At 55.3% G+C, this 16,645-nt stretch overlaps 1 protein-coding gene across 1 annotated transcript in view; it reads right to left on the bottom strand.

The window, feature by feature from the left end:
* The window catches only part of RPH3A (rabphilin 3A), a 110,171-nt gene that overhangs the window by 13,834 nt on the left and 79,692 nt on the right, over positions 1 to 16,645 (bottom strand). The window contains exons 10-15 of the mRNA XM_058280996.2: positions 11,935 to 12,021; positions 10,523 to 10,597; positions 9,240 to 9,479; positions 7,027 to 7,106; positions 3,820 to 3,894; positions 2,411 to 2,520 (exon numbers count right to left, since the gene is read on the bottom strand). Of these exons, the coding sequence (XP_058136979.1) occupies positions 2,411 to 2,520; positions 3,820 to 3,894; positions 7,027 to 7,106; positions 9,240 to 9,479; positions 10,523 to 10,597; positions 11,935 to 12,021 (667 nt within the window). The remainder of the gene's footprint in view (positions 1 to 2,410; positions 2,521 to 3,819; positions 3,895 to 7,026; positions 7,107 to 9,239; positions 9,480 to 10,522; positions 10,598 to 11,934; positions 12,022 to 16,645) is intronic.

Raw genomic sequence — 16,645 nt, 5'->3', positions numbered from 1 at the left:
TGCACACACCCACTAGAGTGGCCAAAAGGAAAAGGCCCGGGAGGCCGTGGGGCCGCTGGGACCGGCCTGCACTGCTGTGGGGCGGCGGCGTTTCTGCCGAGGCTGGGCCTGAGCATGCCCTGTGACCAGCCGTTCCAGTTCAGGTACACGTGCAGCAGGGACGCAGGCACCTGTGCACCAAGAGACAGCCCCTGGAATGGTCCCCGCCGCGTGATTGGGAACAGCCCCAAACTGGAAACCAGCTGAATGCTTGTCAGTAGTGGAAGGGATAAGTAAACCAGGTGAATTCCATCCAGCAAAGAGAACGGTCCATTCTATAACCACACGCAGCAATGTGAGTGACTGTCACAGATAGGACGCTGAGTCAATGAAGTCACGCTGTACGATTCAGTTTATATGAAGAACCACAGCAAACAAACCAACCAAAAACAAAAACAGAGGAAAGAACTTATGCTCTTGGAAGTTAGGCTAGTGATTACCCCCCGGGGGAGGCACCCGCTGTAAGGGGCACAGGGAGGAAGTTCTGCTCTTTGATCTATACACTTCCCAACAGATGCCACACTGAAATGAAAAGTTAACTTAGAACGATATCGTAGCTGGCGGGAGCATACTTGGAAGAACCAACTGGAAAGGAGCTTGCCACACACCCTATGAGCCGGCTCTACGTCCCTCCTTGCCCTCTGTCCTAAGGAAATGCACGTGTGTACCCACAGAAGCGTGGAGGACGCTCACTGCAGCCTTGCTTGTAATAGAGTAAGGCTGGAAGCAACCTCAGTGTCCTTCCATACAGGAAATCTAAAGACATTCAGACAAATACCATGTATTATTTATAGGTACAAAATTACGTAGCTGAAGCATAAGACATGCTTGGCAACGATGACTGTAGAATTCAGGATAGTGTTTAGCACTGGGGAGGGAAGGAGGGAAATACACTGGAGATGGAGTACAGAAGGGGAGCTTCAATTTGTATCAGTCATGCTTTATTTCTTAATAAAAAAAGACCTTCTGGCATGACCTATGTATCTTTTAAAAATAAATAAATAAAAGAGTAAAAAAAAAAGACCTAAAGCAAATATAGCAAAATATTAAGGTATTAGGATTTTTAAAGACTCAGTATTGGATTCTAGGATGTTGGTTAAATTATATACTTCTCTGTATATTTATAATATTTAATAAAACATTATAAAATATCTGCGATATTACCAGTAACTTGAGACTTCAGTATAAGTACACAGGTATTTACTGTGGCGTATAATTCTCACAAATGTTATTTTCAGTTTCCTGCTCAAAAGTTACAGCATCAGATTGCAAAATAACAGAATAAAGAACTAAAAAATTGTGAGAGACAAATCCATGTATGGTCCTGCAGTTAGATTTTTGCATCTGACATCTGTTTGGAGTAATAGAGCCACTGTGTTAAAAATACTATATGTAGCAAGGAAAAGATGCTTTTTACTTTTAATCCCTTTGATCAATATGGTTTTTTTTCCAACTTGGCTAATGGATCAAAATAAAATCTGTCAATGTGAGTTTAATTATTGAACTTGTTACTTTTTTTGCTAGAAATGTCATTAATGTAATAAATGTTGATGTGGGAGATAATAGTTCTATTCTAGAACGCTTTGTGTGGGTCCCTGATTAAAAATCAAATTGGTGCAAGGTGTGCTACATATGTCTAATCAAAGATTAAATTTAGATTAAAGTGATTTGTAAAGAGCCCCCCCACCGCCAAACTCTGATAAATCCTTTCTGTGGAATACTCTAACGTAGTTAGAAATTAAGTAGCTCTGTCTTCTCATGACTATAACTCCAAGATATACCAGTATGAAAAACAATTCTAGTCACATGCAGCCTGACCCTTTTTATTTTTTAACTACATATGTATTTAAATAGTGTATATATTATGTTTGGATATACACATATAGATATGTGTATACCTACAGAAACATGAAGGAAACCCACACTTCAAAGAGCTTAGCTTTCTCTATAATGCTTTATAAGAGGAATGTATTCATTTATTACTTACATATTTAAAATGCAGTTGAATTTAGCATTGTAGAATATGAAATGACATAAATCCATTGTTAACTGAGCAGGGACCTTATCAATAGAGGTCCCATTTTAAAAAATATTTTTATACAACTCATTATTTTAAAAAATGTTATACGGTTGCGCGCGCACACACACAAACCTAGTTGCCCAAACACCAAGATGTCAACAGTTAACAGTTTCGTTTATCTGTATTTTCAAAAGTTTCTATCAGACGCCTATATTGTTTTCGTAGAATAAACAAAAGAAAAGGAACCTACGGAGAGATCTTTTTGAAGGGCCGCCCCCCCCCCCCCGCCCAGCCCCTCTCGCCTCCCCTCTGCCCTCTGCCCCCCGCCCCCTGCCCCCGCCCGGCAGGCACCTGAGCGTCTTCCGCTGCATGTCCTCGTCCGTGATGCCGTGATAGACGAGGGTCTCATTCCAGATCGGGTTCCGGGTGTTGCGCAGGGTTTTTGTCCGAAGCTTGTTGGACTGCATCCCAGAGAGATGGACAGACAGACGTTTGCCTCGGTGGGCAGCCGGCCCTGGAGCCCCAGCGTTTGGGCTGATTTGGGGGGCGTCCCCTCTGGGAGTGTCCGGGGCTCAGGGAGGGGTGCATCCTCCAGGGCGGCGGGTAGAGACAAGTTACATGTCCCCGCCCCTCCACGCACTAGGTCCCCTCCTTGAACTTTCTATTAAGAAAGCAGAGACAGCTCCTTTTGAGAAAAAAATATCATTTACAGGCCAGGGACATAGAAATGAGAGTCACTCACTCCTAGGCCGTGAAGGACATTGTTCCTGCAGGACTGAAATTCCTTAAAGAGGACATGGTTTTTATTTTATTCTGAGAAAAGGCTAGAATGCAACTATACGCAGAAGAGGTGGCCTGGTGGCAAATGCCAGTCACACTCACGTGTAAACGACTCCCATCAGATTCTTTGGCAAAACCATTTGGAATTGGAGTGTCCCAAGAAATGTCTGGGTCTCAAAAGGGGTGACCAAACACATCACAATTTTGCCAAAACCGAGTGAGGGACTGTCCTTCCTTGATCCAATAAGGCAGTGGGTGTATGTGTGCATGTGTGTCCTCTTCTGTCTTATGAGGCAGCTGATACTTGCAGAGTCTTGTGGCAGGCATTTTCCTAAGACCCTGTAACGAGCTGGCTGTCTCCCTAGCTTTAGGACATTCGTGCCGAATTAATACAACAAAGCGAAAAACCACAGCCAAGGCACACTTCCACACCAGCCAAGGCGCTGGGTGGGTCAGTCCAAACTACAGACTTAACCCCACTTTCCCTCTCCAAAGCTAAGTAACGCTTAGCAGGTGGGCTGGAAGGAGAGTGAGAGGCGGGAGGGGCAGGGGCGCAGCGCCCCCTGGAGGCGGTGGCGGGAGGGGGTGGCACTGTCTAGAGAGTTCAGGTGTAAAACCTGGAGAGGTTGTTCATTCTATTGAGAGGTGAGGAGTGTTGGGCTGGGCCATGCAATGCGCAGGGAGCTGGGTCAGGGGCGGCAACGGGGGCCCCGGGAAGGCACCTGAGCGGGAGAGGGGCAGGATGGCGGATTCTGTTTCTCTCGGGCCCTGGGCAGCTGCCGGGATCCCAGGTTTCTGGGTGGGAGGAAGGGGCCCCTGGAGGAAGAGCGGCTCCGGGCCCACCCTCTCCCCTCGCAGGGACCTGGCCGCCCAGGGGGAGGATGTGGGGGACACGGGACTATTTCGGGCTCTGAGCTGAGAACCTTGGGCCCCTACCAGGGCCCAGTGCCCAGCTGGCCGAGGCCCAGGCCATATGGTACCTTGCTGGCTCCCGGCAGGAGGTGAAGCTTAACGTAGGGGTCGGCCAAGCCGTTGGAATCCATGGGCTTCAGGCCCTGCAAGAGAAGGGGGCGGTGGGGTGAGGGTCTCGAGGGCGCTGCTCAGCTGCCATCCGCAACGGGCACAGCCCATTGGTCCATCCTGTGTGCCTCTTCTTCCAAGTGCAGCATCATGGAAAGAGCCCTGGCGTCAGGCCGACAGGGCTCAAAGCCTGGCCATGCCACTTCCTGGCTGTGTGACCTTGGGCAAGTTTCCTAACCGCTCTGATTTCAGTACCTGCTTCAAGAGGTGGGCAGATGGACGCACAATCTCACCTGTAAAGTGCTTAGCACTGTGCCCGGCACCTAGAAATGCCCCCTCCAGGTTTCATTTTCATTGCTGGGATGGGAGAGCTCTCAGCACGGTCAGGGCGGGGGAGAAGAGGAGCTGGGGAAGGAGGTCTGAGTGGCGCTCACTTCCGAGACCTCAGCTTCTCCATCCACATGACGGGGATGCCCATCTCGGCCTGGCCCGCCTCATGGGGCTGGAAAGAGGCCGGAAGGAGACACTGGGCAGGGCAAGGAGCTTCGCCAGGGTTAAGAATTAAGTGGGGCTTGTTCATCGGAGGACCTCCAAAATTCTCGGGTGCTGACACGCCCTGTCCATCTCTTCCCACAGTCAGGCGTGGGCGGGCGGCTCGCCCCACAGTCCCTTGGGCTTACCCAGTCCCAGCACTAAGGCCCTGTTGCACCCCATGACCTCTCTGGGCCTCAGTTTCTTCGTTTTTATTGTTTGGTTTTTTTAGGAGGTACTGGGGATTGAACCCGGGACCTTGAACATGCAAAGCAGGCGCTCAGCCACTGAGCCACACCCGCTCCAGGGCCTCAGTTTCTTCATTTGTTCAAAGGGGCCGATAGCGGTCCCTGCTTCATGGGGTTCTTGGGGGATGAGTGAGACCTCACCTGGGAAGTCAGAGCTCTGTGCTGGACACATCGTGAGTGGGAGGAACGCTTACTGCTGCAGGGAGGGCAGAGGGGACCACGGCATGGGATGCGAGGGGAAAAGCTGGCACAGTGGCCTAGTGGGTAAGAGCACAGGCTCAGGAGCCAGAGGGCACCAGCTCAAATCCCAGCTCCACCACTTCCTGGCTGTGTGACCCTCGGCAGGTCACTTAAACTCTCTGTGCTACACTCAGTTTCCTCATCTGCAAAGTGGGAATGATGGGAAGGCCTTCCCCATAGGCTTGTTGTGAAGAGGAAATGAGACCAAATGACGCGTAGAAACGCCTGGAGGGGCGCAGGGCACTCAGGCAGCGCCAGCTGTGGCGTCTGTGCGTCCTGCCGATTTCCCTCAGGAGGCCCTCGAGGCAGGTCCACGCGGCTCGCCCTCGTCCTGCCAGGGTTGGTGCCTGGCACAGAGGAGGCACCCGGGACACATTTCCGGTACAAACGTTTGGGCTCAGAGTGTTGTGAGTTTCAAGCCGGGGACACAGGCTCCTTGGGTTTGCATGTGGATGTCGCTGGGAGGGGCCTCAGCGTGGACTGAGTCGCGTGTTCCAGAAAGAAACGTGTTCCTGATCCTCATCCGTTCCTGTGGGCGGGAACGCAGCGCAAATAGGCATTTTCCGCTGGGGCGTGGCCAGCCAATCAGGACGCGTCTTAACCCCAAAACTGGGGTCTCATAAGGAGAAAACCGTGGGAAGGACCGGAAGCCGGAAGTCAGTGGAAACCGGAAGAGGAAGGAGAGGACGTTGCCGGGAGAGCCGGGGAGGCCGAGGACGCCGCCCTCCAGAACGCCGCCCCCCCGCGCCCGGAGCCGCGCCTTCCAGCCTCGGGAACGAGCCCGCGCTTTCCCGGAAGCCGACCCGCGCGTGGCATTTGTCCCAGCAGCCGGGGGAGCTAAGTCGGAGCCGCTCACTCCAGTTTCCCAGCGCTCCGCTACTCCCTATCGTCTCCCCCGCGGCCCGCTGCGCTCATCTCCACCCGCGCCGGCCGTGGACGCCCGAGTCCTCTGGACCCCCGTCCCCGGGGGGCGTGACGGCGTGGCTTTCCCACGGAACTGGAGCGGGAGGCTGTGCGAGTGAGTGTTAGGGACCCCACGCTGGAGGGGGAAAGAGCTGCGTTCAGATCCAGCTCCATCCCTTACCAGCCAGGTGGCCTCAGGCTTCCGCTTTCTAGGCCTCCGTTTCCCCATCTGTGCAGTGGGGCTAATAACAGTCCCTGCCTCAGAGGTTCCTGTGAAGATGCAACACCCCACTGGGCTGTTGGGAGGTCAAATGCGACTCGGTGCTTGTCGCACCGGCTGGTACAGAACAGGTGCTCAATGAATGCTAACTGAAGGAATCGGACTGGGGGGATGTGTTACGTTGGGGACTGTGTTGAACGCCGCCCACCTCATTTGTCATTCAGACTGGGACACTTCTAGGAGGGAAGGGGGAGCCGTTGGTGTTCACGGCAAGGCGGCCTGCGTGGAGCGGCCCATGGGGGCAGAGTGGGCGCTTCCTCCCCATCTGACACCATCATCCCCGCGGGCTGGGCACCACCCTATGCCCGGTTTACCAGCGGGCACGCCAGGGCACGGAGGGCTCGGTCACCGCTCCCAAGGCACAGCGCCAGGGGCGGCAGCGCGGGCAGCGCAGCCCCGGGGGCCCGGGTCCTACCCCTTGCTCGCCCCTCTGCGTGGACGGACTTGGGGTTGGGGGCCCCACTCCATTCCTTCCTGGGATTTGCGCCGGCGGCCGCTCAGCTTTCCTGGATCTGGCATCGACGTGGCTCACTACCCCCGAGCCCGGGGATGCACCGCCCTCCTCGTCTGACAACACTGCCCCACGGAAACCCACATGTGTCCTCAGAGCTGCAACGACAGGCCCCCGGCGGGGCCCCCGCTCCAGCCCTCCAGCCTCGCCGGAGGAAGGAGAGCAGGGCCTTGCCTCCCGGGCAGCACCTCTGCCGTCCGCTCCGGAGACGAGGTGGCTGGAGCCGGGCAATGCCCCCCTGCCCCCCGTCCTCCCAGCCTGCGGCCGCGGCTCCTGAGAAGCAGCTGCTGGTCAGCGGGAGAGGAAGTCCTCTCCAGAAGGAATTCGTGGTGGTCAGCTCCCGCCCTCTTTTCGTCACTGTCACAGACCGACTTGGCAATGGCAGGAGCAGGCCTGATAGCCCGTCCCCTCCTATATCCCCAGGAGGGGTCCCCAGCTTGTCCCGGGCACCCACCTTGGCCTTTACGATGGTGCACTGCAGGGAGCTGTTGTCCTGGTCGTAGAGAAGGCTGAATTCCAGGGCCCCCAGGGTGGCTAAGGGGCAGAGACAAGAACAAGAGAACGTTTGTTCAGTTGTTCAACAAGCATTTGCTCTGTACTTACTATGCACCCAGTCTGGGCTAGGCATGGAGACAGCAGAGGAGGGGAAGACTCGGTCCCATCCGCTAGATGCCCTCTTCTTTGGAGTCCTCCGTACATCGGCGTTCACTCATTTGAGCAGCTGCCTAGTTAATGAGTTCTTGTCCTGCTAGATGGAGAGCCCCTTGAGGGCAAGAGCTGCGACTGTCCTGTGCCCTGCTGTGTCCCCTCTTTTAGCAGTGCAGGGCATATAACAAGTACTCGTTTATTTTCTGAAAGAATACATGAATCTTAGCACTTGCTGTTCCCTCTGCCTGGAATGCTTTCCCTCTAGAGCCTCCCATGGCTGGCACCTTCTCACTATCCGTGGCTCAGCTGGAAGGTCACCTCTCAGAGAAGCCCTCCCTGAGCACTGTCGCAGCTGCCCTCACGGTCATTCACCGTATTTTGTTTCCTTCGCGGCGCTCTGTCTCTAGTGCATTAACTGTCTCTAGAATGTGAGATGAGCCGTCTTGTCCGTCCTGTTTGCCACGGTGCCCCTAGCACCTAGAATGCTTTGAGACCCCCAGCAGGTGCTCAAAAAATATTTGTCAAATACAGGAAAGAGTGAGTGAGGAGCAGAGAGTACCCCCTGCTCCTTTATGCCGAGACTGCAGACCTGACCCGTTGTAGCGCACAGGGGACAGCCAGAAAATTCACCCAGGCCTGGACCCTGATTGGCTACAGCCACGGGACTGACCCTCCACTCGCTGGCCACGTGAGCTCGGACAAGTCCCTGAACCTCTTGCAACCTCGGCTTCCCTAGTTGCAAAAGAGGAATAGTAAAAGTATTGTAATTGCATTTCAGGGTTGTTAGGTTAAATGAGCCGGTGCACGGAACACACGTAGCATCAGCGCCTGGCCCCAAACCAGCGCCCGCAGGTGCTGATGTCTGTGTCAAATCACTGTCTAGTAATGACGTTCCCAGGAGGAAGCAGCCTCCCCTCCCCTCAGCCGTGCGCAGGAGCTGGAAGCATTCTGCTTTCTGTTTCACAATGAGGAGAGACTGTATGACCTGCCAAGGCCATGCCAGTGACCGAGGCTTTGGGCCGTTTCTTCTGGCAGGGTCCAGTCTTTCCACTCCACCGGGAGCTCTGGGGTGTACCACCTGCCCTCAGACTCCCACGGCAAGCCGTTGGCTTTAGATGCCGGCCCATCCACGCCTCCCTGCAGCTCATAAAGACCACCCCAGCCTGCCCTTGCTGCTCCCAGCCACATCCAGGAGAAGTGTCACTGGAGTGTGTGTGTGTGTGTGTGTGTGTGTGTGAGTGTGTGAGTGAGAACATGGCAACTGCTTCCCTGGATCACAGGGTGCTGGGTCTGAGCGGGAAGGGCACTGAGTAGGTGCTTAATGAATCACCGAATGGCTGGATGCAAGGAGAAATACCCAGTCATTTAAAAATGACTTGCATGGAAAACGGACTTTGGCCCAGTGGTTAGGGCGTCCGTCTATCACAAGCCCCGGGCCGGGCCTCCTCGACCCGTGTGGAGCTGGCCCATGCACAGTGCTGGTGCGCGCAAGGAGTGCCGTGCTACACAGGGGTGTCCCCCGCGTAGGGGAGCCCCACGCGCAAGGAGTGCACCCATAAGGAGAGCCGCCCAGTGCGAAGGAGGGAGCAGCCTGCCCAGGAATGGTGCCGCCCACACTTCCCGTGCCGCTGACGACAACAGAAGCGGACAAAGAAACAGACAAAGAAACAAGACGCAGCAAAAAGACACAGAAAACAGACAACCGGGGGAGGGGAGGGGAATAAAATAAATAAAAATAAATCTTTAAAAAAATAAAAATAAAAATGACTTGCAGAAGCCATACATTGAAATCTTTTGAAAACTATTAAAAAATATATAGCACCTATTATTTAGACAGCTGATATCATCTTGTGAATTCAGTACCAGAACGTATTTTTAACCACTTGGGTAAGACATTCATTAGGTTTGGCATGTTAGGGACCCGGCGTGCACAGGGCTTTGCTTGGAGCCGTTCCGGTTTTGCTGGGGTAGATCCTGAAGCTACTTTTCCCAGGCACTGCTCAGTTAAGCACCACTTACTTGCTTCATCTGAGTCATAGCTGTTGGCTTCTTCCTCCTCCTCCTCTGGGGGGGGTGGCTGGCGAGCAGGGGCTACGGCAGGCTGGGGTGCAGCGGCAGCGACTTGGGAGTAGGGGCTTGGGGGGTGGCCAGCTCGGTCCTCTCTGGCTTTAACTGCCGAGTAGCCTCCAGCTCCCCCAGCTTTCTCTTCCCGCGGTGCCGCAGTGGCCCCCGTGTAGCCAGTGTCACTTGGGGCCACCTCTGCAGGGGGATGGAGGGGTGACAGGAAAGAGGCAGTTGAATCACCGTTTCCTAATAGCAGCAGCTGATGCCTTAGCGTCGCCATGAGTTAGGAGTACCTGCTGTTTACCAGGTGCTGTGCAAACACTGCACCCGGAACACCCACAGCCCTGGCAAGGGACGATTGCTACTTGCAAGTCGCATGTCGTTCACCATTCTCAGGACGCCACCTTTGTTAAGTCACCTGGGGAGCCTGTGAAGATGCAGGTCCCTGGGCCCACCTGGACGCAGCAGGCCGTGCAGCAGGGCCTTGGGGTCTGTATTTCGTAACAAGTCCTGCACGCTGACTCAGCTGTCGGCAAAAAAGCCCGCTCTGGGGTGCTGATCGGTGGTGTGGGCCCTGGAGCCAGACAGCCTGGGTTGGAATCTGGGCTCTACCCCTTGCTGCTGTGGGACCTGTGGCTAGTTTCTTAATGTCTCTGAGGCTCAGTTCCTTCACCTGTGAAAAAGGAACACCTGCAGGTGCTCAGATAGTTATAGGTATTATTTTTAAAAATTATCTAATAGAGGTGCCGCGTTTACAACAGTACCTGGCACATTAGAAAGCACTGAATAAGTTATAGCCATGATGATGATGATGCATATATAGCCTACTGATAATAACTGTCCCTAACACGGCTTAATACATTCTCAGGCAACGTGCTAAGGTTTTATATGTATCAGGTTGCTTAATCCTGCCAACAACTCTGTGAGGTAGGTCCTACATTATTCCCATTTTTTAGATGAGGAAACAGGCTCAGGAGAATTACGTGCCTGGCCCGGGGCCACACAGCCAGGGACTGAAGAGTGGGGATTTGAAGCCCGTTGTTCCTGCCCGGAACCGCTGTGCCCCAGCAGCCTCTAGCCAAGCTGAGCGTGGATAGTCGAGGGGGGCCCCCGAGCTCAGCAGGCAGCCTCGGGGTGCAGACTGGACCGAGGCCTGCCAGCCCCCCGCTCTCCCCCAGGGGAAGTGGGGAGATGGGCGGGCACAGCCGCCGGGTGGCATGGAGGAGGCCGACACTTGCCTGGTCTCTGATCTGGAAAGCGCCCTGCCGGGCCGGGGCCGGGGCCGGGGCCAGGCCTGCTGCCTCCTGGGGGCCCTGAGCAGGGAAGAGAGAGAAAGAGGGTGGAGCAGAGCAGGCGGAGCGTGGGGTGTTCACCCTCCCCAGAGCGTCTGCCTTCCTCACTCCACAGGCCCAGAGCCGCAGGTGCTGTGCAGAAGATGCCGGGCTGTGGGTCCTCCCTGAGCCTCAGTTTCCTCCTCTGCCAAACAGGGACGGTGCCACCTGCTCTCCGTGTCTCCTTGGTTTTTATGAGCCTGATGAATGACTGGCTTGGGAATCCCTGTGGGAGGCCAGCGGGTCCCGCATTGCTGCGGGGTCACTGCTGGTCCAGGAAACGTTTCCCGAAGCGTGGGAGGCGAGGGAGCGGCAGGGTTCCGGCTAAGGCGAGGACGGCTGCCCTCTGACCCGGCTCCCGGAGGACGCCTCCCCCGGGCTGCACTCACTGACCTGGTGGCTCTCCCCCTGGGGCAAGAGAGAATCGCCTCGGCCGGAAGCTTCCCCCAGCACTTCATTACCTGGTTTGATTTTCCTGACATTTAATTTTGTGGTTATCTTCTCTGTGTGGCAAGAAACGCTAGTTTTTCATTTGTGCCACTGTTATAGGGTGTGTTTTTTTAACATAAAATTTTAACCATATAAAACAGGATTTTTTACTGTTGTCTCACACATTCCAGATTTGTTTATATTTTACCAATTTCTTTGCTCACTGTTTCTTCTTGAAACTCTCACAACCTTACCTGGAATACCTGCCTTTTTATTAAAGTGTAATGGCCTTAAAATTTCCAAGAAAGAGAATGAGAAGAAGAGAGGGAGAGGGAGAGGGCGAGGGCGAGGGGGAGAGGGATGGGGAGAGCGAGTTTGTGATAGCAACTTCTCGGTCGTATTTTTTAAAGGGAGCCAATTTGAAGAAAAATTTTAAGTAAAGAAAAGGGTAAGTGGCACGTGCTTTTGTTTTGTTTTTAGGAGGTACCAGAGATTGAACCCAGGACCTCGTACATGGGAAGCAGGCGCTCAACCGCTGAGCTACCTCTGCTCCCCACTATGTGTGTGTGGTGTGCAGTGCAATGTCAATGCCTGAAGGCGGGAAACATGTGTCAGTGAAGCACTGCCACTTCTTCCCTGGAGGAGGATCACATATGCACACACACACGCACACGTGCACACATACACACACCACACACACATGCACCCACCCACACACACACACACATACCAGCTCCCAAGCCCAGCGGACCGCTCGTTTTCAGGTCCTTACGAAGGCTCAGGACTTAGCGTTGGCGGCGCCCTCCACAGCCCTGGGGGCTCTGCGAGCAGGGCTGGGAGCTGGGGGGCTGGGGGGGCACGCGGCCGGGCCGGGCGGGGGCGGCAGGTACCTGGCTGCCCGGGCTGCGCCGGCGCCGGGCTCTGCGTGGAGGCGGGCGCAGGTCTGCAGGCCTGGACCGAGTTGGCTCTTCTCAGACCTGCAGGGGCAGGGCAAGGAAACAGCTCGTTGGGTTCTGGACACACCAGCACGGAGAGAACGGGAGGGGGCTCGCGACCGGCCACCGGCGTGAGGCTGCTCAGCTCCGGCACCTCTTCCCACCCTCCGGGGAACCCTCTCCTTCCAGCACGCGCACGCCCTGGCTCCTCGCAGCAGTGGTGTGGAGCTGAGAGCCCGGGCGCTGCTGCCCGACTCACCACATGCAGGCTGTGTGACCTCGGGCAAGTGACCCACCCGACCTGGGTCTCCCATTGCTTATCTGCTAAGCAGGGGTGATAGCACCCAGCTCATGGGATACAATGATACAATGTATGCAAAGTGTTGCAAACTTTCCCCGGATGTGGCAAACACCCAACACAAGTCAGCTGCTGCTATTATTTTATTATGATTATTATTGAAAGAATTTGCTCACTGTCTTCACATGGACTTGACTCTGCATCCTGACCTTTTCCTTTATAAGCTGTGTGACCTTAGGCTGGTCACTTACCTCCTCTGAACTTCAGATCCCTCATGTATATAAAGGACCTCACCAACCTCAAAATAATAATGAGTTAACACGTATTCACTACTTACCACGTACCAAGGACTTTACTTATAAGAACTTGTGTAATCTCTACGCTCATGACGCCGTGAGGCAGGTGCTGTATTATCCTCATCTTCCACTTGGGAAACCACCCAGTGTCTCTTGGCTGGTTAGTGCCAGAGCCAGGTTTTGAACTCAGACTCTTGATCTCCAGGTCTGTGCCTGAGCGTGACGTGCTACTGCTTCCCGCAGAGCTGCTAGGGGGACTGAATGGGACACTGTGCGCAGGGTCCCTGGAACGCAGAAGGTGTGGTGTTCTGGGGAGAAAGCGCCACCCCCTCACCTCACCCAGAGCCCACCTTTCCTGAACTCAGCCCTTTTGCCCGGTAGTCACGTGAATGTTTGTGACGGAGGGCATGTCGCCACTCCTGGGGGCTTGCCAGCGACCAGGTCTTGTCCCAGGGTCCTGCATTAGTGCCACCGTTTGTTGGTTCATCTGGATGCTTGTTCATTCATTCATTCCCTCCCTCACTCATTCACTCAACAAGCATTCATTGATTCCACCAAGTGCCAGCCCCTGAGATGGGCAGTCGGTGTCCTACTTCCTCCAGGAGAAGGGGTCATGGGTGGGAAGGTGGCACCCTGAAACGACGCCTTTAGAAACAGCAATAATGAACATTCAGCTTCCAAAGCACCAGCCTGAGCGCCACCTCGCCGAGCCCGGGCAGCTCCAGGCCGTGGGGGGCACCGGGGCCTCCGCCTACGGCGCGGCAGCAGAGCAGGAAGCGACCGCGGACTCCCAGCCCGGTCCTGCTGACTCTAGAGCCCGCGTCCTCAGCAGTGAGCAGGGGGCAGCGGGCGAACCCCCGCAGCCCCTGAGCCCCGGCCGCCTGCCAGCCCCGTGGGGCCCTTCCAGCTATCAGCTCACCTGGATCCTCAGAGCTCCTCCAGGAGCTACAGACGGACGGCTGTTATGCCCCCACAGGCAGTGCAGGCCCGGGGTCTCGGTTTGTAAATCGGGAACCCACTGCCGCTAAGGGGCAGTGCTGGGACCTGGCTCCTCTCAGGCATCTCTTATCTGGTGTCTGGTGCACTTGACATTGAGCGCAAAGGGCGTGTATGTCCATCACTAACGCCCCAGGGGATGGCGGAAGGAGCGGAACCTGTCACGGGGAAAACGGGACGGCTCCAAGGGGCAGGTGGCTTTTTGCTCGGGTGTGACAACACGACAGCAGCCTTGGGGAAGAAACCACGTCTCCGTGGCATAAAGAAGAGCCAGAATAGTGTTGATTTACTGCATGGCCCCAAGGGCAGGCCTAGCCCGGGGGACAGCAGCTGGCAGGTGGGGGCTTACTCAGTGGACGATGCCGCGTTAGGAGTTGGGGCCAGGGCTACAGCGCGCCCCCGTGGAACTCCCCCTGGGGGCACTTAGCCTTCGGTCACACGGGGGGGCACCCTGAGGGCACCTGGACCGCAGCAGGCAGGGACGGGCTCTAAGCACCCCTTCCTGGGGTGGCACAGGGGGCGGGGTGGGAGAGGCGGAGCACAGACACATCCCTCTGGCTGACCTCCGTGTCACCGGGTGGGATTTGAGTGCCTATCAAGTGACCACACCTGTGCTAGATGCAGATGGCAGAAAACGTAAGACGGCGGCCCCTCCTCTGCTCAAAATCCTTCTGTGGCTCCCTCGTGCCCTCAGCATAAAGCCCAAACTCATTTATCTGGCTCTCAAGGCTCCTGAGCAGTGGTTCTCAAACTTCAGCATTCATCAGTCACCGAGGAGTTTAACCGACAGAGCTCGGGGTCTCAACCCCAGCGATTCTGATTGAGTGGGTCTGAACGGGGCTGAGGAACCGGCCGGCTCGAGCAGCGCCCCAGGTACGTGGCCCTGCATCGTCTCCCGCTGCGCCTTCATCTTCCGCGGACTGCCTCGCGCACGCCGCGCTCCCCCGCCGGCTCAGGCCGCTCCTCCCAGGAGCCGTCCGCTTTGTCTCTGCCCATAGAACGCCAGTCAGTTCCTCAAGGCTCACTTAAATGCCACCTCTCCCAGGAAGCCTTCTTTGATGTTTCCTCCTCGAGCAGAGTTTGCTTTCCTTGCTCTCGAAGTCCCCACAGCACTTGACACCATTCTCAGCGTGCCGCTCTCACGGCCAGGTGCGGCGGCTGCCTGGGGACACAGGTTTTGCTTCCAGCGCAGGCTCTGAGGGCCTGGAAGACACAGGCCGTGCTTCTGTTTCTCTCCCCAGCTTCCACGGCCTCTAGACCCTTGGGCGAATGAACTCTCTCCCTGGGGTTTTCGTTTCCTCACTGGTAAAGTAGAAACGGACTTGAAATTTTCATTTCATTTTCCATTTGTTTGCTTCTCGTAAATACAATTACAATTACTTCCTATATTTGAACTTTGTAGGCTGTGCCCGTACTAACTGAACTTTATTAGCTCTGGTAGGATTTTCTACCTAAATTATCGGGTAACCTGCGCATTTTGCTTCTTCTCTTCCGATCTTTATGCCCTATATCTGTGTTTTTCTTATTCCAATGACTAGCACCTCTAGTACGGTGCTGAAAAGAAGAGGTGAGGGTGGACACCCCTTGTCTGTAAAATGGAAATAACACTAGCGCTTGTCTCGCAGGCTCTTTGAGAGGCTCAAGGGCTCAGGTTGGTGTCTGGCACGTTGTAAGCGCTTTATAAATGTCTGGTTATCAGGACAGGAGGGAACCGATAAATGTTGGCTGGATAAATTAACCCCGTGAGTTACTGACAATTCAACTGGGTGAGGAGGGAGCAGGACAACCTCCCAGAGGAGAAGGAGCCTTGATGATTTTAATTCTAATCTCCAAGCAAAGATAGCCATGGCACCAGGGATGGAATAAAAAATTCTGGGGGAATTAGCCTGGGGCAGAGGCAGAACCACTGACTGGGCATACCAGGGACGCCATTTTGGCTCCAATACGAGGTGAATTTTTTCCTCCAGTTCAAGGTCTTTTGCTTGGTACAGGAAGTCCTGTGTGACCCAGACCCCTGCCTATCTTTCAGGCAGGGCCGTGAGGTACAGTTGCACAGGTTGCGCACTGCACAACTCTGGGGGAGATGGTGGCTCTCTCAGCCCGCGCCCCATTGGCGCTCAATGCTATGAGCACGCTGACCACTTTTTCAGTCCCCTGACCTTGCTGTGCTCTCTCTCTGGGTGCACCTGCTTGTCCCTCTGCCTGGAGCACCCTCGTCCTCCACCTCCTGAGTTTACTGTCATCTGGCTTATTGTTTTCTAAGTTCTCCTTCAGAGGTGTCTCTTCCGTGAAGCCTTTCTGGGACTCCTGAGCCTGGGTTGGAGGCTCTTCTGATTCCCAGACTCCTTACAGGGCTCTTTCGAGGGTTTCACTGACAATGGCAGTGCCTGGAACACAGTGCGGCTGGGGCCTGGTGCTCAGTAAACGCTCGGAACTTGAGCTGCTGTCATCACCGCCATCATCTCCGGATGGTGGCATCGTGCTGTCCCGTAACGTCCGGGCTACTTGACTGTTACTCCCACCGGACTGTGAGCCCCCGGGGGCGGCCCCGCGGCTGTCGGGCGCTTTAGCCCCAGCACTTGCTACGAGGCTTGGCGGCTCGCGGCTGTCTAGCGTATACCTGCGCATGAGCAACGTGCGGGTGACGGCTGGAGGCCCTCGACGACGGAACAGGCTGCTTCCTGGGGCAGTGAGTTCCCCGTCACAGAAGGCGAGCAAGCCCCTCCCAGAGAGGCTCTGGAGGGGTCTCCACATTGCGCGTGGGCCGGACCCTCCCGTTCCAGGGTGACGCCGCGGGACAAGGGCGCTGCCCTGGGAATTTGCTCCACGTTGCTGCCCTCAGCCCCCAAGTGGGCGTTACGGGAGCGGCTGCAGCAGAGGCGCCCGGGGTGAGATGCCAGGCTCGCTTCTGTGACTTCGGGAAAGTTGTTTCTTTGAACCTCTGGGTGCCTCATCTATGTTTAGGATGATCAGAATAAGAGCTACCCCCAAAGGGCCCGAAAGGAGGAAACGCGCGCCAAGGGTTTCATCGCATGCCTGGAGCAGAGCAGGTGCTCCGTAAAGGGGGCTGTTCTTT

The sequence above is a fragment of the Dasypus novemcinctus genome, chromosome 19 (genome assembly GCF_030445035.2).
Source record: "Dasypus novemcinctus isolate mDasNov1 chromosome 19, mDasNov1.1.hap2, whole genome shotgun sequence".
In the NCBI taxonomy this organism is placed as follows: domain Eukaryota; kingdom Metazoa; phylum Chordata; class Mammalia; order Cingulata; family Dasypodidae; genus Dasypus; species Dasypus novemcinctus.
Note: the sequence above shows the minus strand (reverse complement) of the source record. Positions and strands in the feature narration are given on the sequence as shown.